Source organism: Choloepus didactylus, chromosome 20 (genome assembly GCF_015220235.1).
Source record: "Choloepus didactylus isolate mChoDid1 chromosome 20, mChoDid1.pri, whole genome shotgun sequence".
Lineage (NCBI taxonomy): Eukaryota > Metazoa > Chordata > Mammalia > Pilosa > Megalonychidae > Choloepus > Choloepus didactylus.
Window position 1 is genome coordinate 19,974,245 of NC_051326.1, and position 24,826 is coordinate 19,999,070.

Consider the following 24,826-nt stretch of genomic DNA (forward strand, 5'->3'; position numbering starts at 1 on the left):
AATTTAACCAAGGATGTAAAAGACCTCTACACAGAAAATTACCAAATTTTACTTAAAGAAATTAAAAAGGACTTAAATAGGTGGACAAACATTCCATGCTCATGGATAGGAAGACTAAATATTGTTAAGATGTCAATTCTACCCAAATCAATCTACAGATTCAATGCAGTCCCAATCCAAATTCCAACAACCTACTTTGCAGACTTGGAAAAGCTAGTTACCAAATTTATTTGGAAGGGAAAGGGGCCTCGAATTGCCAAAACATCCTAAAAAAGAAGAACAAAGTGGGAGGACTTACACTTCCAGACTTTGAAGCCTACCATAAAGCTACAGTGGTCAAAACAGCATGGTATTGGCATAAAGATAGACATATTGATCAACGGAATCGAATTGAGAATTTGGAAATAGACCCCTGGATATATGGTCAACTGATTTTTGATAAGGCCCCCAAATCTACTAAACTGGGACAGAACAGCCTCTTCAACAAATGAGGCTGGGAGAACTGGATAACCATAACAAAAAGAATGAAAGAGGACCCCTATGGCACACCCTATACAAAAATTAACTCAAAGTGGATCAAAGACCTCAATAGAAGAGACAGTACCAAAAACTCCTAGAAGATAATGTAGGGAAACATCTTCAAGACCTAGTATTCGGAGGTAGGTTCTTAGACCTCACACTCACAGCACAAGCAACAAAAGAAAAAATAGATAAATGGGAACTCCTCAAAATCAAAACTTCCGGTCCTCAAAGGAATTTGTCAAAAAGGTGAACAGGCAACCAACTCAATGGCAGAAAATGTTTGGAAACCATGTATCTGACAAGAGACTGATATCTTGCATATATAAAGAAATCCCCAAACTCAATAACAATAGTACAAACAGCCTAATTGTAAAATGGACAAAAGATAAGGAAAGACATTTCTCCAAAGAGGAGATACAAATGGCTAAAAAACACATGAAAAAATGTTCATCTTCACTAGCTATTAAGGAGATGCAAATCAAGACCATAATGAGACATCATCTCACACCAATAAGAATGGCTGCCATCCAACAAACAAGAAACACATGCTGGAGAGGATGTGGGGAAATTGGAACTCTTATTCATTGCTGGTGGGACTGTATAATGGTACAGCCACTCTGGTGGTTTCTCAGAAAACTAGATATTGAATTACACTATGATTCAATAATTCATCACTTCTCAGTATACACCCAGATTTGAAAGCAGTGACACAAACAGACATTTGTACACCAATGTTCATAGCAGCATTGTTCATAATTGCCAAGAGATGGAAACAATCCAAGTGTCCTTCAACAGAAGAGTGGATAAACAAAATGTGGTATATACATATGACGGAATACTATGAAGAAGTAAGAAGGAACAAGTTCCTGAAACATAAGGCAACATGGATGAACCCTGAAGATATAATTCTGAGTGAAATAACTCAGACACAAAGGAGAGATATTGTATGCTACCACTTCTATGAACTATCTGAACAATGTAAAATCAGTGTCTTATAAAGTAAGAATATTGGGGACCCAGTGATAGAGAGTAGCTAGTTAAGGGGAATGATAATCTAAAATGGCTAGATGTGTTAATGATGGTGAATTCAAAGGAGTTGTAATGGATAGGTGTAACGATTGTTAATGGGATTATAAGTATTAGAGCTGTACTGAAGGCAAATAAGAATGAAAGTGATTGTGTAAAGGCATGTTTCCCACAGATCAGCACCACAAATATAGATGGGTGCTTGCATGATATACTTCTAAGGTATGACACTGACATAGACAGTTGACAACTGAAGGGTACATGGGAAAAATCTATACATTGCATACTAGGGACAATAATTAATAGGAATACCATACTCTATAAAAGTTTCACTCACTAAGTTTGTCAGAAACTTAAATCCTTCAGCCAAGTCCCAAAACAAAGAAGCAATAACCTCTTCAAGAGCATCAACTAGATGTGTCCCCCCTTTGCTAATAAAGTTGACACCCCTTTTCAACATGAACAGGTTAGGGTGGTCACTGCATAGACATCCCTGAAGATCAGGAAAGTGATTAAACTAGAGGAAGGGGTACCAACAGACAAGATGGAATTTAACAAAGAATTATAAATACTGAATTTTTATATTATTTTGTTTTTTTTAGTTGCTCAGGTATTGGAATAATTAGAAGGAAAGAACTGAAATGGTGGAAGTGTAACCCATAGCATCCTTTGAAATTTGTTCTATAGCTACTTGTTAAATTGTAATTTGAAAGCTATACCTTTTTGTGTGTATGTTAGATTTCACAATAAGGAAATAACTGAAACTATGGTACTACAATTCCTAACAACTTTGGTAATTTCCTGTATATCTACTAGTTAAATCATACTTTGAAAAGTATTACCTTTTTGTATATATGTTATATTTCATAATAAGGAAATAACTGAAAGTGTGAAATTGTAACCTGTAATATTATTTGAAATTTGCTCTCTAAATACTTGATAAATTGCACTTGGAAAGTTACCACTTTTAGGTGTATATGTTATATTCTACAATAAAAAATTATGATAAAAAACTGAAAAAAAAGTCATATGGAATTTTGAAAAGGGCAGTAGCTGTCTTGAAGTGGCTTCCACTTGCCAAACTTGGGACGATTAAAATAAATAATGACAGCAACATATTTTATTTCCATTGGACATATTATATCAGCAACAATTATTGAATTTGTATTGATATAAATAAAACATAGGTAAGTAAAAAAAGTAATATATCAAAGGAAACACTTATTTCTATGCCACTGCTAGTTAATAAAGGTAGTGTCAATAATAGTGTTAGAAAAGCATCAATGGATTTTAAAACTTGCAGGTTAAAGTTTGAGGAGGAGCAAAATATCTATGGTCTCAATGTAACTCCCCAGAATTAAGAACTGATCACAAGGTAAAAATAAAAACTTTACAGCTAAGAGACCAGAATAAAATTACCTTTACCAATTCTTTAACCTAAAATATCCAATATTGAGAGAAAATAACATGTGTCTTTAAAAAAAATTGCACTTGTGTATACATCATTTCAGTGGTCAGCATGGAAAATCGTAACCTGAATCTAATCATGAGAAAATATCAAACAAAGCCAAATTGAGGGACATAACAAGCCTGTATTATTTAAAAAAATATATCTAGAACAAGAAACATAAATGCAAACAAAGGAAATGTTCCAGATTAAAGAAGTCAAAAAAATACATTATTACTAAATGCAAATTCATATCCCTGGATTTGTTCCTGAACAAAGAAAGATGGCTTTAAATATTTCATTGAAAGAACCAACAATGTTTTCATATGAACCATGTTTGGTTACTACAATACAGTTTTGTCAGGAAATATCTTCATTTTCAAGAAAGACATGCTGATTTATTTAGAAGTAAGCGGCACAGTCTCCTACTTCATACTCAAATGGTTCAGGAAAAATATGCAGGGAGAGATAGAGGGAGAAAAAGAAAAGAGATAGAAAAATAGAATAGTAAAGCAAATGGGGCAAAATTTAAACAACTGGTAAATCTTGGCAAAGGGAATTTGGGGATTCCTTGTATTATTTATGCAAACGACATGACTGTGTAGAATTTTTACTTTTACTTTCACAGTTATATTTCAAATAATATGAAAACAAAATATTACAAAAAAGAGTGGTAGCATTCCAGTTATAATACTTATAGAATAATAACCATCATCATCATTATTATTAATACTCATAGTCTTCATTTTAAATGCTTTTCATTATCATATCTGAATTCTATACTGGCCCTAACCTGGTGATGTTGGTGGCAGTTTTATGTCATGACTACAAGGATAATCATCCTCTGTAAAATTAAAATGGTACCGTGCAAAATAAAAATGAACAGTCCTTCCAATTGGTGAGTAATTAGTGTACCTATATGTAAAATGAGCACGTTGTAGGAAAGTACAAATGATAGTTAGGACATAGGAGAAAGAGAAGTACAGACATTCTCTATGTCATTTATAATTCGATTAAACAGGAACTTACTTCATAGCAGGGATATTATTACATAGAAACTTAATTGGTGATATTTTCAAATTGAAGGCAATAAATAGAGATTGTCAAATAAATTTTCGAAAACATACGTAGGTTCACAGCGTGTGTATCCCGAAGGACCTGAACCACAGTTTCCAGACTGATCAGTCCTAGAATTAAGTCCAGCAAAACAGGCTTGAGTACCAAAACTTGTACCTGAAAGGGAAGTGTAGTTAGTCTTATAAACTTTATATTCATTTAAAGTAATTAATGAGCACATTTTAAACTTCTGAAATAGTTTAAATGTATTTCAAAACATGAAATCATAATATAAAATTGAAAATAAGAAACAGATTAAATCACACAAAATCACCATTTAAGTGTAATATTTTTAAAAGTTGAAAGTACCCTTGTCTAACATGCAAAAGCATATTCTAGAATTAAACTCTGCATACATTTTGTCTTCTAAATTTCCATCTCTATAAATAAATATCTACAAGTACATGACAGAGTCTTTTTAAAAACAAACAATGTTTTTTTGTCAACAATCAGTTTTTGAAAGAATGTCTTTCCAAGTCAAACCCCTGACCTAATATCTTATATTTTCATCATAATTTCCTCACATTAAAAATGTTGGAATCATTCATGGTAATTTCTTATACTCAACATCTTTAGTACACTGAAGTGCATCCTTCAGGCTGAAATGAAAGAACATGGACAGTGTTCCAAATCCACGTTTAAAAAAGAGTGTTAGTAAAGGCAACTCCATAGGTAAATAGATATTATTTTTTGGACTTTTCTGTTTTAAAAAGAAAACTGCATAGGAGTGATGTCATCAACATGGCAACGTAAACAGTGACTGAAAACTTCTCTCCAGAGATTCAACAACAAAAAGGAAAATTCGGAAATTGTTTGAGGAGGACCCTGCAAATGCCAACTGAAGAAAGAGAAGAAATACCAGGTAGGAATCGTCCATTCCAGACCAGCCGGTCTGCTCCCCTCCCTCTCACTTGGTCTCAGTGTGGGAAAGGCACAGAATCAGCAGACAGGACCCCTCCCACCAGGGACACAGACTGCAAAACCTCTCACAGCAGTGACACATACCCCCTTTGAAGACCCAGGGAACAGGGGAGGTCATTTCAAGGCCCAGGTCAGGGTCAGACAAAGAGACTGAGAAAATGTGGACAGAGACTGGGTAACCAGCCCTCAGTCTGAAAGACCTTCCCCCATCTTTGAGGGAAGCAGCAGCAGGCGGTCATTTCCTTGCCTGGGGGACAGCTTGAGTGCTGGTTCAGCTGAGGGGGTCCTATGCCACAAGTGGAGCCCCACATAGAGCCAAATTTTGGCTGGCAAAGTGAGGGCACAGGAATACCACAGTTTCCGCTCGCCTGTGTAGACACAATCTGCGCTCACAGGCAATGTAGCTTCTGAGGGCGGTTAAGTTACTGAACAGCTCCATCTGATGGACAGTCCACAAGGTGCAAGGAAATTAAAGCACTTTAAAAATACACTACAGAACCTTTCTTAGGCCCACAGGCACTGGTCTACATGCTCTGCACAGAAAACCATCCCTGTTTTGGCTGAGAAATATGGACGCCCCAACTGTTAAAGCAGGGCTCTAAAACAAACCCAGGTCTTGTTGGCTGGCAAAAAAACAGAGCACCACTGGAAGCCAGCAGATTTATTTTACCATACACAGTGAATCTGCTGGGGTGCTAAGTGCCTACCTCCCATCCCTGTGGCAGGCCACTGTGGGCACCTGATTTTTCTGGGGGGGAGAGAGGAGACTGGAGGGTAGAGCCAATCTGACAACTGGCCAATGAGAGAAACAAAGAATAGATAGCGATCAAAGACAACCAATAAGAAAACCATAGGCAAAGGAGAGCAAATGACCTCCAGAATAAAGTAATCAAGAAAATCAGATGCCTAGACAGCAAAAGATTACAAGTCACACCAGAAAACACAAAAATATGGCCCAGTCAGAGGAACAAACTAATACCTCAACTGAGATTCAGGAGTTGAAACAACTAATTAAAGATGTTCAAAAAAACATGCTAAATCAATTCAAAAATAAAATCAATCAGTTGAGGAAGATATGGCAAAAGACATGAAGGATATAAATAAGACATCAGGCAAACATAAGGAAGAATTTGAAAATTTGAAAAAACAAATGTTAGACCTTATGGGAATGAAACGCACAATAGAAGAGATGAAAAACACAATGGAGACATACAACACCAGACTTGAAGAAGCAGAAGAAAGGATTAATTAACTAGAGGACAGGACATCTGAAATCCTGCACACAAAAGAACAGATAGGGAAAAGAATGGAAAGCAGAACCAGTCTTAGGCCCACAGGCACTGGGAACTGAATGACAACATGAAGTGCATGAACATACACATTATATAGGTGTCCCAGAAGGAGAAGAGAAGGGAAAAAGGGCAGAAATAATAATAGAGGAAATAACCAATGAAAATTTCCCAACTCTTATGAGAGACATAAAATTACAGGTCCAAGAAGCGCAGCATACCCCAAACACAACTGATCCAAGTAGATCTACTCCAAGACATGTACTAATCAGACTGTCAAATGTCAAAGACAGAGAGAATTCTGCATGCAGTAAGAGAAAAGCGATCCATCACATACAATGGTAGCTCAATAAGACTAATTGCAGATCTCTCAGCAGAAACCATGGAAGTGAGAAGACAGTGGTTTTCAGTATTTTTCAAGACACTGAAAGAGAGAAACTGCCAACCAAGAATCCTATATCCAGCAAAACTGTCCTTCAAAAATGAGGGAGAGTTTTAAATATTTACAAATAAACAGACACTGAGAGAGTTCGTGAACAGAAAACTGCCTCTACAAGAAATACTAAAGGGAGTGCTATAGACAGATAGGGAAAGACAGGAGAGAGAGTTTGGGGAAATGTGTAAAAATGAAGATTAGCAGTAAGGGTAACTAAAAGAGTACACAGGTTATCAGGAGATAGAAATAGGGCAGAGACAGGGCATTTGATGATGAAGGAGTATAGAATGTTCAATAGAATTGATTGTATAGATCCATAAATGGATAGCACAATACAATGTGATGGTAGTGCAATATTACATTGTAAGTGCACTGAACAAATGTGACTGTGAGTATGGTTGAAAGAGGAAGGTTAGGGGCATGTATGACATCAAAAGCAAAGACAGAAGATAAAGACTGAGACTGTGTAACTTAGTGAAACCTAGAGTGGTCATTGATCATACTTAAATGTACAAATGTAGAATGTACATTTAAGTGTACATGAGGGAGAACAAATGAGTGTCAATTTTGCAAGGTGTTGAAAATGGGACGGTATTGGGGAAAAATACAATCAATGCAACTAGAGTCTATAGTTAACGGTAACATTGTAATATGCCTCCATTAATTTTAAAAAAGGCAAAATGTATAAGAGGGGGATATAAGGGAGGGGGTTGGGATTCTTGGTGGTGGTGTTGCTTCAACTGTTTATTGTATTTTAATTTTTTATTTTTTTATTCATCTTTTTTTTTTCTTTTCCTTTTTTTGTTCTCTTTCTTGGCAGAAAAAGGAAATGTCCTCATATCAATTGTGGTGGTGAATGCATAATTATATGATTATACTGGGAAACATTGATTGTTTACTTAGGGAATATATGGTGTGAGAATAAAACTGTTTTAAAAATAAAGAGAGGGATACAAGTTCTGGAGAAAATGTAGAGAGAGGGATGTAACTATCCACTCTTGGTGGGGAAGTAGAATGGTGTAGCCCATCTGGAGAGCAGTGTAGTACTTCCAGAGGAAGCTAAGTATGGGGCTGCCATATGGTCCTGCAACCCCATTACTGGGTATATACTTGGAAGAACTGTGATCAGGGACATGAATGAACATTTGCATACTGTTGTTTATGGTGGAAGTATTGACGAGGAGGTGGCCTACGGGTACACTAACTGATGAATGGAATGGTAAACTGTGGTGTATACATACAATGGCATATTGAGCAGCTACAAGAAGGAATGAAGTTGTGAGGTATGCAAATAGGTGAATGGACCTTGAGTACAGTACATTGAGCAAAATAAACCAGAAATGAAAAGACAAACAATATAATGTCTCACTAATACAGAATAACTATAATGTACAAACTTTGAGAATTGAATCTGAGATCACAGGTCATCAGAAGGCTTTATGGTAAAGGTTCCTAGATTGTAAGATCTTACAGCAGTGGCATCTATTCCTGAGTTGTAATGGTTATTTCTAAATTCTGAGATGCTGAGCTCTTTGTATATTACCTGGTTGGTCCCTGTAACTTTGGGTATATGTGTGACACCTGAGACTCAGAGCCAAAGTCTGGCAGCTATGAATGTCAGCATTACCCCATAAGGCACATGTTAAAAAGACTGAAAAAGAGATCAGAATTTCATTAAAGATATAAATGAAATGGACTTGGTTAGGACTAAGGTAAATCAGACTAAAGAGTAAAGGACAATACTGATGGTGTTTTAAAACTTCACCTTCTGTGTGAGACCAAAGGAAGAGATGTTTATTTATTGTGAAATCTGTATTTTCTGTAGCACACTGTACAATTTAACTTGCATGGTCAATTTGTTCAAACACCATAATTACATGGAACTTTGAGTAGGGATGAGATCTGTTTGCGCAGTTAGATGAAGCCCCAATACATCCTAGAGTTAATTGGGGCAGAGAAAAAAAATGTATTCGCAAAGCCCCCTTGACTGGGGTAAAATGTGGAAATAAACCTCCCCACCTGGGGAATTACTGATAATCTCACAAGCATTGGGGACTACCAATTTAGGAGGCTGAACCCTCAATCTTGGGGCTTGCACATATGAAGCTAGATACTGCAAAGGAGAGGCTAAACCTACTTATAATTGTGCTTAAGAGTCACTCCTGCAACCTCTTATTTTAATTTTTTTTGGAGTAATGAAAATGTTCAAACATTGTGGTGACAAATGCACAACTATATGATGATATTGTGAACAACTGATTGTACACTTTGGATGACTGTATGGTATGTGAATATATCTCAATTTAAAAATTGGAAAAAAAGACAACTGCATAAAACAATTGCTATAAAATTGTGTTCATGGGCTTACATAAAGACGTAATTTAATGGCAAAAATAGAAGAAAAGTGAGGAGTCGAGGTATATAGAAGCAATGTTTCTGTTTGCTTTAAAAATTGTTAGTATGAATTGAAATAAGACTTTTAAGTTAAGAAACAAACTGCAATTATGTAAAGAAAGCACAATGAAATTAAAATATTGAACAAAAAAAATCTACTAAACACAAAGGAACACATGATTGAAGAATGGTGGGACAAACAGATAAGCTATCTGGAAAATATATAGCAAAATGACAGAAGTAAATGCTACCTTATTAGTAATGACATTACTTATACAGATTAAAACTTCAATAAAAATGGAGAGATTGGGAGAAATGGATTTTAAAACTATATGATCCAACTAAATGATGTCTGCAATGAACAAAATTTTGATTTAGAAACACAAATAGGTTGAAAGTAAAAGGGTAGGCAAAGATATACCATTCAAGAGTAACCAAAAGAGAGCTGGAGTTAATATCAGAAAAATAGACTACAAAACGATAACCTAAACTCTCACCTTAAGATACTGAAGAAAAAAAAACAAAAAAACAAAAACCCAGCAAGTTAAATATAAACTAAGCAGAAGGAAGGAAATAATAGAGATTAGAGCAGAGAATAATAGCATAGAGAATAGAGAAGAGAAAATCAATGAAATCAATAGTTGGTTTTTTCAAAAGACCAACAAAATGACAAAACCTTAGATACGTTAATCAAGAAAAAAATAGAGAAGACTCAAATTACTAAAATCTTGAATGAATGGGGGGACAGCACTACTGACCTTACATAAGTAAAAAATATTTTTAGGGAAACCTATTAACACTTGTATGACATCAAATTAGATAAACTAGATGAAATGGAAACATTCCTAAAAAGAAATAAACTATTGGAAGAAACAGAGAATCTAAATTTTACTGATAACAGATAATGAGATTGAATTGCTGCCCAAAACACTTCCCACAGCAGAAAGTCCAGATATAGATAGATTCACTGGTAAATTCTACAAAAAGTTCAGAGCAGAATTTAAAAAAAAAATCCTTCACTGACTGTCTCTTAAAATTGGGGAAACCTCCTGACTCATTCAATGAGGAGTGATGCTTAAATAAGCCAAAAGCATTAGAAGAGAACAAAACTGGAATCCAATATCTCTGATGAGCATAGATATGAAAATCCTCAAGAAAATACTAGTAAACCAGATCGAGCAACAAATAAAAGGATTATACACCATGACTAAGTGACAGCTGTTCCAGGAATGCAAGACTGGTTTAACATACAAACATAAATTAGAGTAATTTACCATATTAGTAAAAGACAAGGAAAAAAAACCCACACAATCATCTCAATATCTCAATAGAGACAGAAACAGGATTTGAAAATCTGGCATTCTTTACTGATTTAAAGAAGAAAAAAAAAAACTCAATAAACTAGGAATAGAAGGGAACTTCTTAACCTGATAACAGAAGTCTAGGAAAAACAAACAAACAGGTTACATCATATTTAATGGTTAAAGATTACATGTTCTTCCCTTAAGGTAAAGAACTAGTCAGGATGTCTGTTCTTGCCACATATATTCTACTAGCTAATAAAAGAATAGGCTTCCATACTGGATTTAAGAAGTAAATTAAATCTATTTTCATATGATAGTTTCTCATAAATAGAAAGCATAAGAATCCACTAAAAAAACCTATTAGAACTAAAAAGTGATTTCAGCATAGTTGTAGAAGAGATCAATATACAAAATCAATTGATTTCTATACACTAGCAATGAATGATCTAAAATGAAAGTAAGAAAAATTTCATTTGCAAAGCATAAAAATATCTATGAATATTTTAGAAGTGCAAAATTAATTCACTGAAAATTAAAAACAATAAAACACTTAGTTGAAATTAAATTAAAGAAGATCAAAATAATTGGAAAAACATCCCATGTTCACAGATTTAGTCCTAACATAGTTAAGGTAGCAATACTCTTCAAATTGATACACAGATTCTACACTATCCCTAGCAATATTTCAACAGCTTTTGTTGCAGAAAATGAAAAGCTGATACTAAGATTCACATGGAAATTCAAGAACTCAGAATCACCAAACAATCTTAAAAAGAAGAAAATAATTGGACAACTCACACTCCTTCCTGACTTATGAAATACTACACAGCTATAATAATCAAGAGAGCACTGTACTGGCATACAGATAGACATTCATAAATAGAATAAAAATTCAGAGTCCAGAAATAACCACTCCATTTATGGTTAAGTGATTTTCATCAAAGATATCTAGTAAATTAAATAACCATCTTTCCAACAAATGATGCATGGACAACTTGATATCCACATGAAAAGAATGAAGTTGATATCCCTCACACACTATAACAAAAATGAACTCAAAATGAATCATGGACCTCAACATAAGAGTAAGAGCTATAAGACAACTAGAAGAAAACAAAGGAACATGTTTTAATGACCTTGGATTAGGCAATACTTTCTTGGATTATAACCAAGATCACAAGCAATAAAAGAAAAAAAAAGATAAATTGTACTTCATCAAATGTAAAACTTTTGTCCTTCAAAGGACAAAAGTGATTAGATGATCCACAAAACAGCAGAAAATATTTGCAAAGCATTTATCCAATAATAAACGTGAACCTAGGATATATAAAAAAGTGCTACAACTCAATAATAAAATAAAAATAACCCAAATAAAAATAAAGTGTTTGACTAGACATTTGTCTGAGTAAGACACAGAGATGGTTAATAAGCTCATGAAAAGATGCTCAACCTCGGTATGTTTAAATCACAATAAAATACCACTTCCAAACTAATAGGATTGCTACAGTAATAATAATGAAAAGACAGACAATAACAAGTGCTGGTGAGGATATAGAGAAATCAGTACCATCATTCCTTGCTGTTTGGAATGCAAGATAGTGCAATGATTTTGGAAAACATTTGGCACTTTCTAAAAATATTAAATATAGAGGTACCACATGATCCAGCAATTCCATTGCTAGGTAATTAACGAAGGAATTGAAAACATGCCCATACAAAAAATCTGTATACAAATCATAGTAGCCTTATTCAAAATTTCCAAACAGTGGAAACAACCAAAATGCTATCAACTGATGAATGGGACAAACAAAATGTGGTATGTTGATACAATGGAATTTTATTTGGTAACACAAAGAATGAAGTACTAACAGCATGGATTAACCTCAAAAACATTATGATACGTGAAAAAAGTGAATCTCAAAAGACAGCATATTGGATGATTTCAATTATATCAAATGTCTGCAACAGCCAAATACATTGAGACAGAAAGTGGATTAGAGATTGCCTTGGGCTGAAGAGGGTGGGAATGAGGAACAGCAATCAATGGGCAAGCAGTTTGTTTTGTATTGATAAAGTATTCTAAGATTGGATTATTGAGATGGTTATACAACTTTGTGACTATACTAAGACTACTGAACTCTCCTCTTTACTTGAGTGAGGTTTTTGGTATTACATATTAATAAAGTTGCTAAATTGAGTATCATTGATTCAAAAATTTTAATGATTGATATCATACTAAGTATATTCTCTTACTAAAGTATCTTGCCAAATAGGCAGCTAGACTTCTCATAATTTTACTAAAATAGATGCCATCATATGGAATATTTCCAGAAACATTATCTAATGTTATTAATAGTCATTTATTTAAGTAATATAGTATTCCTAAGTGCGTATACACTTAACAGCAGTGTTTCAAATACTCGAAACAAAACTGAAAGCAGAAATAGATAAATCCACAATTAGTTGCAGTCTTTGACATGTCACGTTCAATTATTGATATAAGCAGAAAAGAGAAAATAAATCATGAAAAAAATATTTTCAGAACATAAATTAAATTAGATATTAATCATAGAAAGATGTATGAAAGAATTCTAAAAGATTTGGAAATTAAACAATGAAGTTTTAAATAACCCATAGGCCAAAGAAGGTACAACATTGGGCATTACCAAACATTTGTAATTTAATAAAAATGTAAATAAACTATATCAAAATTTTTTTGGAATGTAAGTAAACAACTGCTTAGAGGGAAACTGATAACACTAAGTGCTCCTTTTGGAAAAGAAAACAATTCTCATATCAATGACCCAAATTTCCACTATATGACACTACAAAAAGAAGAGAAAAAAGTTTGCAGAAAGAGAAGAAAAATAAGAGTTGTTATTAATTAAATTGGGAACAGAAAAGCAATAAAGAAAATCAAAGATGCATAAAGCTGGTTTTCTTGGAGTGATGTCATCAATATGGCAACATAGGACATCCCCTGGAAAAGTCTCCCTTTAGAAACAACTAATAAAAGGACAAATCCCACTTACTTGGAAATTTGGAGGATGATAGAGGCTGGAGAAGGACTCCATCAATGCTGAATTGAAGAAAAAGAAAAAACACCCTCCCAAAAAAGTCTATGACCAGAATTCCCAGTCCGGACCCCTCACCCACACTCAGTCCCACTCAAGTTAAGAGTTACACAGAGGTACCACGGATCAGGAATCTACTGCCACAGATTCACACCACAGAGCAATTCACAGCAGTAGTTAGGATCTCACACATATCCAGGTACAGGAACCCAAGTCTGCAGAGACTCAAGGTAGAACACAATTGGCTGGTGAGTGTTAGCATACGAAAGAGCACCATGTAACTAAAAGAGACCATGAGAGAACTGTTCACAAGAGGTGCACACACACAACCCAGTCTCTGATTGCCTGATCACCTAAACAAAAAAATGAACTGTTTTTGAACACTGACCCCATCTGGCTCCTTGGGATCAGATACTCTAATGGGGAAGTAACTGGAGGCAGAAAAACCTCAAGGAAAAATAAAAAGGGGTTGGGGAAACTGAACTGCTGTAATGCAGGACAGGTCCCAGAACTAAAAAGTTTAATGAAAAGGGGGCATTGAGCAAGGGAGAGATCATAGGCAGTGGCGGGAAAATTCTGCACAAAAACAAACAGATTAGGATTTCTAGAGAAGGAACAAAGGAAAGGAAGCTTTCTCCTGGAGGAGAAACAATTTCACATAAAATGGCAATCTTAAAAGTCATACCGCGGGGATAGGAACTAAGATGGCGGCTAGCTGAGACAGAGAGAAAAAAGCGCCTCCGTGAAAAACACTAGCTAAAAACCAGAAAGTGACCTAGAATACCAGTTACAGTGATGCACCAACTGGATGAGGGCTCCTAGCTCCAGAGGGGCCGTATACTTGGTGAAACCGGGAGTCGGCATTCTGAAACGAGTGAGTAAGCTGGCTGGAAGACCCGCAGCCACGCGGCAGGCTGCAGAAGCCAGGGTTCAGCATATGGAGACCAGCTGGCTGTTTAAACAAAAAAAAAAAAGGAGCGGCTCCAGTAGCAATTGTGGGAACCACGCAGAAAAACACAGCAAGAGGGGGCTGGGCTGGCCTCTTGCTGTCTGGCAGAGAAGACAGCCTGCAGCAGATACCCTTGGGTTCGGGGGAACGGAGGGGAGAGCCGGAAGCAGAAAGAAACCCCGTGGCTAGCAGCTAGCCCCCAGAGGGCTGGATAAACTCCTGCCGGGGGCTGTGCCCACAGCCCAAAGCCCCGCCAGTTCTCCCAGAGCTGGGAAGGAGGAACGGTGCGAGGAGGAGGGGGCTGAGACGTCCCGCTTGGCCATTTTTGCTTCGGGCTGGGAGTGCGCCGCTGCATGGCCTGGCGGCCCAGGGCTTCCCTTGTGGGACGGCGTGCACTGGTGACATAGCACAGCATTCCCTTGGCTGAGCTACTGGAGGAGCACGGCTGGGGTGGGGGGATCCGCTCGGAGAACCTAGGGACGCTACACCAAGTCCGGTGGTTTATGGATCAGTGAGAGTGAGAGGCTGGGGCTGAACTGAAATGAATGCTTAGACTTGTGCGGCGGCCTTGAATCTCCGGGATCCTGGGGGATTTGAACATTAGAACTGCCCTTCCTCCCTGGGTACCCGTACACACGCCCCACATTCAGGGCAGACAGCTCCAGCAACACACCCAAACTGAGTTCTCCAACTGAACCCACAAGAATCATTTCCCCACACAAAGCGGAAAAACGGTTGAGAACTGACTCGAGGGATATAGGTGACTCGCAGACGCCATCTGTTGGTTACTTAGAGAAAGTGTACGTCACCAAACTGTGCTCCTGAAAAACTAGATTGATATCCCTTTTTCTTAACAACTTGAAAGAGCCCTATCAAGCAAAACAAATGCCAAGAGGCCAAAAACAACAGAAAATCTTAATGCATATGATAAAACCAGAAGACATGGAGAATCCAACTCCAAACACACAAACCAAAATCTCGGAAGATACAGTATACCTCACAAAGTTAATCAAAGATCTACTATCGAGGAACGAAAACATGGCAAAGGATTTAAAGGACATCAAGAAGACCATGGCCCAGGATATAAGCTACATAAAGACCCTAGAAGAGCATAAAGAAGACATAGCAAGAGTAAATAAAAAAAATAGAAGATCTTATGGAAATAAAAGAAACTGTTGGCCAAATTAAAAAGACTCTGGATATTCACAATACAAGACTAGAGGAAGCCGAACAACATCTCAGTGTCCTAGAAGCCCACAGAACAGAAAGTGAAAGAACAAAAGAAAGAATGGAGAAAAAAATCAAAAAAATTGAAATGGATCTCAGGGATACGATAGATAAAATAAAACGTCCAAACTTAAGACTCATTGGTGTCCCAGAAGGGGAAGAGAAGGGTAAAGGTCTAGAAAGAGTATTCAAAGAAATTGTTGGGGAAAATTTCCCCAACCTTCTACACAATATAAATACACAAAGCATAAATGCCTAGAGAACTCCAAATAGAATAAATCCAAACAGACCCACTCCAAGACATATTCTGATCAGACTGTCTAATACTGAAGAGAAGGAGCAAGTTCTGAAAGCAGCAAGAGAAAAGCAATTCACCACATACAAAGGAAACAACATAAGATTAAGTAGTGACTACTCAGCAGCAACCATAGAGGCGAGAAGGCAGTGGCATGACACATTTAAAACTCTGAGAGAGATGTGGCCCTGTCTCTCTGGCTAAGCCAACTTGAAAGGTGAAATCACTGCCCTCCCCCCTACGTGGGATCAGACACCCAGGGAAGTGAATCTCCCTGGCAACGTGGAATATGACTCCCGGGGAGGAATGTAGACCCGGCATCGTGGGATGGAGAACATCTTCTTGACCAAAAGGGGGATGTGAAAGGAAATGAAATAAGCTTCAGTGGCAGAGAGATTCCAAAACGAGCTGAGAGATCACTCTGGTGGGCACTCTTACGCACACTTTAGACAACCTTTTTTAGGTTCTAAAGAATTGGGGTAGCTGGTGGTGGATACCTGAAACTTTTAAACTACAACCCAGAACCCATGAATCTCGAAGACAGTTGTATAAAAATGTAGCTTATGAGGGGTGACAGTGGGATTGGGAATGCCATAAGGACCAAACTCCACTTTGTCTAGTTTATGGATGGATGTGTAGAAAAGTAGGGGAAGCAAACAAACAGACAAAGGTACCCAGTGTTCTTTTTTACTTCAATTGCTCTTTTTCACTCTAATTATTATTCTTGTTATTTTTGTGTGTGTGCTAATGAAGGTGTCAGGGATTGATTTAGGTGATGAATGTACAACTATGTAATGGTACTGTAAACAATCGAAAGTACAATTTGTTTTGTATGACTGCGTGGTATGTGAATATATCTCAATAAAATGATGATTAAAAAATAAAAAAAATAAAAATAAAACTCTGAGAGAGAAAAATTTCCAACCAAGAATACTTTATCCAGCAAAACTCTCCTTCAAATTTGAGGGAGAGCTTAAATTTTTCACAGACAAACAAATGCTGAGAGACTTTGCTGATGAAAGACTGCCCTACTTCAGATTCTGAGGGCAGCCCTGCTGGAGGAGAGACAGGGAAAGGAGAAAGAGATATAGAGAATTTTAACAGACATATATAGTACCTTACATCCCAAATCACCAGGACACTCACTTTTCTCTAGTGATCACAGATCTTTCCCCAGAAGGGACCATAAGCTGGGACATAAAACAAGCCTCAAGAAATTAAACAAAATAAAAAAACATTGAATATACTCAAAGCACATTCTCCAACCACAATGGAATACAAATAAAAGTCAATAATTTTTGAACTGTAATTCCACTAGTTACTTCCTACATGATATAAAATACACAAACTCTAAGGACAAATCAGTTGTTTTGAACTCAATGTAAAATATGTAATTTTAGACAACTATATAAAGGTGGGGGAATGAAGGAGTATAGGAACACAGTTTATGTGTCCTATTGAAGTGAAGGTGGTATCAAAGAAAAACAAGATTGATATGGATTTAAGAGGTTAATTTTAAGCCCCACAGTAAACACAAAGAAATTATCAGAGAATATAACCATAGAGATGAAAAGTAGAGTTTGGGTTAAGAGAAATGGGGGAAGGGGCAATGGGGAGTTAAGAAATGAGTGTAGGGTTGCTGTTTGAGGTGAAGGGAAATTTCTAGTAATGGATGGTGGGGAAGAGCATTACAACATCCTAAATGTGATTAATCCCACTAATGGAAGGCTAGGGAGGGGGTGGAATGGGAAGATTTAGGCTGTATATATGTTTCCACGACTGAAAAAAAAAAAAAAAAGTCAGTCTAACTAGATGACAACTGAATACTAAGGATGAACTTGGATGGGACAGGAGGATAGAGGACAGGTGGCTCAAAGGGACACAGTTGAGACATAAGGAAAAGGAAATATAGAATGTAAGCTTTTTATCATTGTTGAATCTATTGTACTTCTTAGCTGCGCTTAATGGGATTGCATGAAAGTATGTTCTTGTTCATGGGAAGTGTATATGTGAATTATAGTGAATGCTCAAGGATGTGTGCAGCTAACTCTCATATGTTCAGATGACAGAGCAATAGATGATGGATGATACGGAGGGAAAGAAATAGCGATGTGACAGCAAGTTAAAGTTGGTGGACTGAGCTACCGGGGGAGGGGGGGTCAGGGTATGATGGAATTCTGTGTATGGGGCTAGTATTGTTTTTCAACTGTTCATATAACTTTGAATTTATTTCAAAAAAAAAAAAAAAAAAGAACCCCAAGGGAAATACATGGACTGTAGGAAGAGTACTGTTTATAATATTAGAAATCTTTTTTAAAAAATGCCTTGAAGATAACCCATTAATGCAAACTTGAGCAATGGGGAAGCAAAGTAGTTACTTCAGATTACTTGCTTTTCTGAACTCTGCTTTCCTTTATTAGAAAGTGGTGATTTTTGATGTTTGTGTGTTTTGTGGCTTATAGATAATGTTTATAAGGAATTCAATACATCGAAAGAAACAAAAATTCAACTTCTCATTGAAAAAGCCATCACAATGGGGGCACAATAATTATCGGCACACCTCTCCTAAAACTCATAAACTCAGTTTCATCAGGAAGAACTTCTGAAAAAAAACACAATTTGGGTAATATATTTTCTAAAGGATGGTTCAGCACTTTTCCAATTTATCCAGATGAAGGAAATAATTGACATATATTCAGATGAAAGAGAATAAATATACCTGATCAAGAAATGCAATGTTTGATATGAGACTGGACAGTATTTGTTTTTTTCCTTTCTATATTTCTAACATTATTATTACTGTTAACATTTTGCTTGGTCTACAGGTCATGACTGGGTAATTGTTGAGGTGTGAACCAGGTCCCTAGGTGACATATTTGTACTATGACCAGGTTAATTTAAAGATTGTGGTAATGTTCCTGTGAATACATAAGAGAACATCTCTGTTGTTAAGGGAAATACAACAAGAATAATTAAAGAAATTGACTTTTTTTACTGATACATTTCCAATTCTTAGAGACAACCTTTATATACATGGAATATGAAACAATGTTAACACTGTGAAGAAATGAATGAAATAAACATACTTGCGAAGAAAAAAAGAAAAAAAAAAGTCATATCACATGTCCAGGGCAAGAACCAAGTACAGAAGATGTGAGAAAATCTGAATAGTTAAACACAGGCTACTCTAAAGGTCCAGTATAAATTGTACAAAGCATCAAAGAAGAGTCATGGCCAATCTTAGTAAAACCCTAGGCAAGAGGAGACCCTGACCTTCAAGTTAGCACATCAAATAATCAGATGCCCTGCCCATGCCTCAGGAGAAAATTACAAGCCATACTAAGAAACAGGAAGAAATGGCTCATTCTAGGGAAAAATGAAAACTTCAGAAGAAGTTCAAACAAATCTCCTAAATCAGTTTGAGGAGATGGAGGAAGACATGGATAGAAATAAACTAAGGGTGGATATAGAACTAAAGAGTATTAAGAAGACTGTGTGAGCAAAAAGAAGAATTTAGAAAGTTTAAAAAGAAACATAAAAGTAATTATGGGAATGAAAGGCACAATAAGCAAGATGAAAAATGCACTAGAGGCCTACAACAGCAGATTTGAACAGGCAGAAGAAAGAACAGATGAACCAGAAGACAGGGCAATCAAAATCATTCAGTCAGAAGAACACATAGAGAAAAGAATAGAAAAAAAAAAAAAAATGAGCAGTATCTCATGTCACATGGGTGACAGCATGAAGAGTACAGTCACATGCATCATGGGTGTCCCAGAAGGAAAAGAGAAGGGGAAAGAGGCAGGAAGAATATTTGAAAATACAATGTCCAAAAATTTTCCAACTCTTATGACAGACACAGATATGCATGTCTAAAGAGTGCAATGTAGTCCAAACAGGATAAACCCTAACAGACCTACTCTGAGACACACACTAATCACAATGTCAAATGCCAAAGAAGGAATTCTGAAATCAGCAACAGAAAAGTGATTCATCACATACAAGAGATCCTCAACATGGCTGTGTGCCAATTTCCCATCAAAAACCATGGAGGTGAGAAGGCAGTGGTGTGATGTATGTAAGGTACTGAAAGAGAAAAACTGCCAGCTAAAAAATGACATAGCAACATGCCACTTTTTACCCATTAAATGGATAGATAAGAATTATGACAATAACAGAAGGTGAAGATTACATGGATCAAGAGTAACTAATACACCCTACTAGTAATAGTGTGAATGAACAAAAAGTACTTTGGATAAACATTTAAAATTATTTTTTAATGCTGAACTCTTGCACAACTCAATTTTCAAATTTTACTGAAATATATTGAAGGAAAATACTTGTATAGTACATAACATACTTGGACAATTAAATAAAATTCTTTAACTGAGGATATTGATGTAATCAGCATTCATATCAAGAAACAAAATTGCTGGCTTTCCTGAAGTCCCATCCATGCTTCCTTCCAATAATCACTTTCAGATCTTTTACATACCAAATGATTTCTTTACTGTTGTTGCTTGCTTTTTCTATCATCCCAACTAATCCTCCTAACAAGAGGTGCACTTTCTCATTCTAATGCCATTCTTAAATTATCTCAGACAGTTGCCACTGACCTGAATGTTACTGACTTTTGGATATACCACTGACCACCAGACCCCCATGCAACTACCTCTGGGCAATTCCACATTGAGACCACAGAATGTGAGACCACAGAAAACTACAGCCAATGGTGTTTCCATCAATGCTTCCATGGACAATTAACATTAAATAAATCAATTTGTGACTTAGATAACATCTCTCTTTACCAGAAAAAAAAAGCATAAAAAAACATAACTATTGCAATCCATTAATCAGACCTTAGGCAGCTCAGACTTTACTTTTTTTTTTTTTTTCCAATCATCAATTATCAAATTATATGCAAACAACACAGCACATCTGCAATCACTTAGCAAGTTGCTTCATCAGAATAGCAGTTGTAAAATACTGCTGCTGGTGGTAAGACACTTGTTTGCCCAAATAAAACTTCCTTTCAAGAATTTTTTTTGCAGCATAAAATCATCTTCAATTTAAAGTCTAATGAATGGAAACTTTCTTTGATAAAGCGTACTTATGGCATCTTTGTCTTTCTTCCCCATTTGACCTTCCTTTTCCTCTCCTCTTTGTATCATACTATTCCTCTCCTATCCAAGAATAAAGACAAGAAGGGTGGCTGATCATGCCAGTTTATTTATTTAACTGTATTTATTATGCCACTAATTGTACCAAGCACTAGTATGAGAGCTGGGAAAAAACGGTGAAAAAGAGGGACAAGGTCAATGCCCTCGTGGATCGTATATTTTATTGTGAGAAATAATAGATGAAGATGGAAATAGATAGATGATAGATGATAGATAGATAGATAGATAGACAGATAGATATAGCTAGATGCTAGACAGATAATAGACCATGGTAATAGACTGATAGATGATAGATGATGATGAGCTATATATATAGAGAGAGAGGGGGAGATGGTAGATAGATTGACAGATAATGGTGATGAAAGATACATGATGATGACAGAGATAGATGATAAACAGATTAGATAGATATATGGATAGATAGATGATATAAATACATGAGAAAAATATTAGAGGTAAGTGCTATGCAAAGAATTAAAATAGAGGGACCAGGTGACTATTTTAATCAAGGTTATCGGGGAAAGCCTCTTTGAAGAACAGCCAAATCTAAAGTGTAAGAAGGGGCCACCCATGCAAAAATTCAGGTAGAAAGACAAGAGCTAGTGCAAAGGCGATGAAGTGGGAACAAAGGTAGAACTTTCAGAATTAGACTGATGGGGCAGGAGTGTTGCCTAGAGAACAGTGGATGAGTGGGAAGATGGAATGAATCTAGACATGTGGTTGAGGAAAGAGCATGAGGGATTTTGTAAGCCAGGGAAAGGCAATTGGATTTTATTCTAAGAGGTAGGTAAGCATTGGTGGGTTTTAAACAAAGAAGTGATGGAATCTGTTGATGTTTGAAAAGAATGAGCCAGGCTGCTCTTTGGGGCAAAAGAGGAAGCTGAAAGTAAGAGCTAATTTTAGTGCTTAGAGGAGAGAAGATGGTGATGAACAACGGTGTCAGCCGAGCAGATAAAGAGGGTAGTACACCTTTTAAAAAGGTATTTAATATGAAATATATCATTTAGTGCAATATATCCAATTGAGATGCTACAGAAAAGAAATAAAGTCTGGAATATTTACCAACATCATTTGCCCCAGAGAATCTGTCAGGCAGAGCATCTTGCAGAATTAGGGTTTTTCACAGAACACTATTAAAACCTGAAGAAACAATTCCTCACCATCTGTGGAGCTTAAGTTCACGAGTCAGCTTTGCCAGGTTATGGTGTCCAGTTGTTTAGTCAAGCAAGTGTTGACCTGTCACTGTGGGGATATTTTGTGGATTTAAATCATCAGTAAGTTGATTGCATCTATGGTTGGTAACATCTACAATCCACTAAGGAGATTGTCTTCCACAATGAGAGAAGTCGCATCCAGTCTTACAAGAAGAACAAATGATTTCATCAGTCAGAAGGGAGAATTTCCATCTCTACTTCAGCCAGCCAGCTTTTTCTGGGGATTCATGGGAAACCTTGATCAGAGTTCCAGCTTGCAACCTGCCCTATGGAATTGGACTTGCCCATCACCCACACACATGAGCCAAATCCTATGATAAATGTCATATTTATGTCAATTCTGTTTCCCTAGAGAACCCTAACTAATAAATTATTTAACTGGCATATTAGACAATTAACCAGATTACCAATTTCCTCACAGTAGCAGGAATTAGCTGATTTTGAAGATCTAATGGTTTCAATTATTCTTCCATGTGCATTTTGGTGGCTCCAGGGTCAGGTATGCTACATCTTCAAGGTTGATATATAATGAAAGGGAGGTTGACACACATTCATGAGTGTCAGCCTTTGCCAGAGACTACACTCTATATTTTTTCATGTATTTCTAATAACAGTTCTGGGAGGTAGGATTATTGTCCCCCTCTTACAAATAAGGCTTAAAGAATTGAGCTACCTACTCAGATTCACAACTAGTAGTAGAGCCAAAAGTCTTTCTGTCTAAATGCAGAGCCTAAGTCCTTCCCACTGTTTTACCCCTTATCTCCTTTTAGCAGAATACCTGAAATTTTTATCAAATTTTCCTAAATAGTTTATATCCACATGATGCCAAATTATTTAGTCTGGAAAAGGAATAAACTAGTGTATTGTGTTTGAATGCCAATGTCTTACAGATAAAACCATATCCGCCAAACGAAATATTCTATCAAACTGTATTTTAATTACTAATTTATTCAGTCAGTTTTTAAAAAGATTTTCAACTGGACCAATTACCCAGTGCCCTGAGATTATTCAGAATAGTTATTGGCCAAGATACTTCCCCAGCTTTTCATGCATACAATTTGTATCCCATAAAACCCTCACCCTTCCCCCCAAATCCTCATCACTTTCTTCCTTCCCTCACAACCTCATAAGCTGTGTTACTTAAATCATAAGCAGGATTTAAACTCCTCCTATGAACCCAAAGTATTTGCTCTTTATCATTGCTGTTCCATGTAATACACTGCCCACTTTAATCCAGGGCCACGCCCACTTCAGCTGGGACCTCCACCCTTTGAGAAATTAACCACATGGTGAAGATGTACATTTAAGGATAAACATTCCTGTGGTTTTGTCTACACAAAGAACATGCAAAAGGTAATGAGGGGCAGTGAAAGTTAACCCCTCCTTTGTTCCTTTTCATATTTCAAAAAGCCAGCAGGACTCCTGTGTGCAGGGAGGCTGTACAAACATTCATTTTTAAGAAAAAACTGATGGAAACTTGTTAAAAATGTTTGCTCAGAGATTCAAATGCCTTGTTAGGCTGCATTTTCTTAATCCATAAATATCTGATCCACGTTTATCTTCCCTCCATGAATCATTTCCAAAACCTCTGCCTCTAAATTTCTTCTTCACATAACTCCTATCCAGTCAAACCGGGAGGCTAAAGGTCAAAACTATTTTTTCAAAGAAAAGGCTTAAAAATAATATCTTGATTATATGCCCTCAACTTTTCCAAACAAAATGAAACAAACAAACAAACAAAAAAATGACTTCTTTCCTGGGTTAAAATAAAAAGCTATAAAAGACACATGGGATGTTTTAAATATAGAAAGGATATTAGATGATATTAGGCAATGACTGCTAATTCTATCAGATGTGATAATGGTATTATAGTCAGGAAAGAAAAAGCTATTTTTAGAAGCATGTGATAGTATTGGTGGGCGAAGTTTTATAATGTCCTCAACTGACTTAAATAATTCAGTCAAATGAAATCTTATACACATACAGAAAGTTAAAGCAAACATGGAAAAATTTTAACTGTGGTATCTAGGGGGTCAGTATACAAGTGTTAATTAGAACTGATTGTTAGCTAGGGCAAGAGTCATTTGCAAGGGAGCTGCATAAAACAGTCAGTAGCATTCCCTAAAATCATATCAGTATCAGTAAAACCTGTGTGCTATTTTGTATGCAGTTCTCTATGCTGTTCAGTGTGCTATCCTGTAGACCATCACTTCTGAGTTTTTCAATGTTTAAAATTGTTCATACAAAAAAGTTGAAAAAATAAAATAAAGTACATTGCTACCCCCCAGACAATCACCCTTAAGAAGAATATTTAGAGTGAGGAGAATGTTTAGAGAGAGTGTTTCATTATAATCGTGGAGACAATGTCTGCTTATGTTAAATGTTTGTTTGCTCACCAGGTCAAGGTCTTGTCTACATTACAAACACATAAA

The 24,826-nt window shown here is 36.3% G+C and overlaps 1 protein-coding gene across 1 annotated transcript in view; it reads right to left on the bottom strand.

Annotated features, from left to right (window-relative positions):
• Window positions 1–24,826, bottom strand: part of ADAM2 (ADAM metallopeptidase domain 2) — a 149,942-nt gene that overhangs the window by 32,013 nt on the left and 93,103 nt on the right. The window contains exon 15 of the mRNA XM_037812774.1: window positions 4,123–4,228. Within this exon, the coding sequence (XP_037668702.1) occupies window positions 4,123–4,228 (106 nt within the window). The remainder of the gene's footprint in view (window positions 1–4,122; window positions 4,229–24,826) is intronic.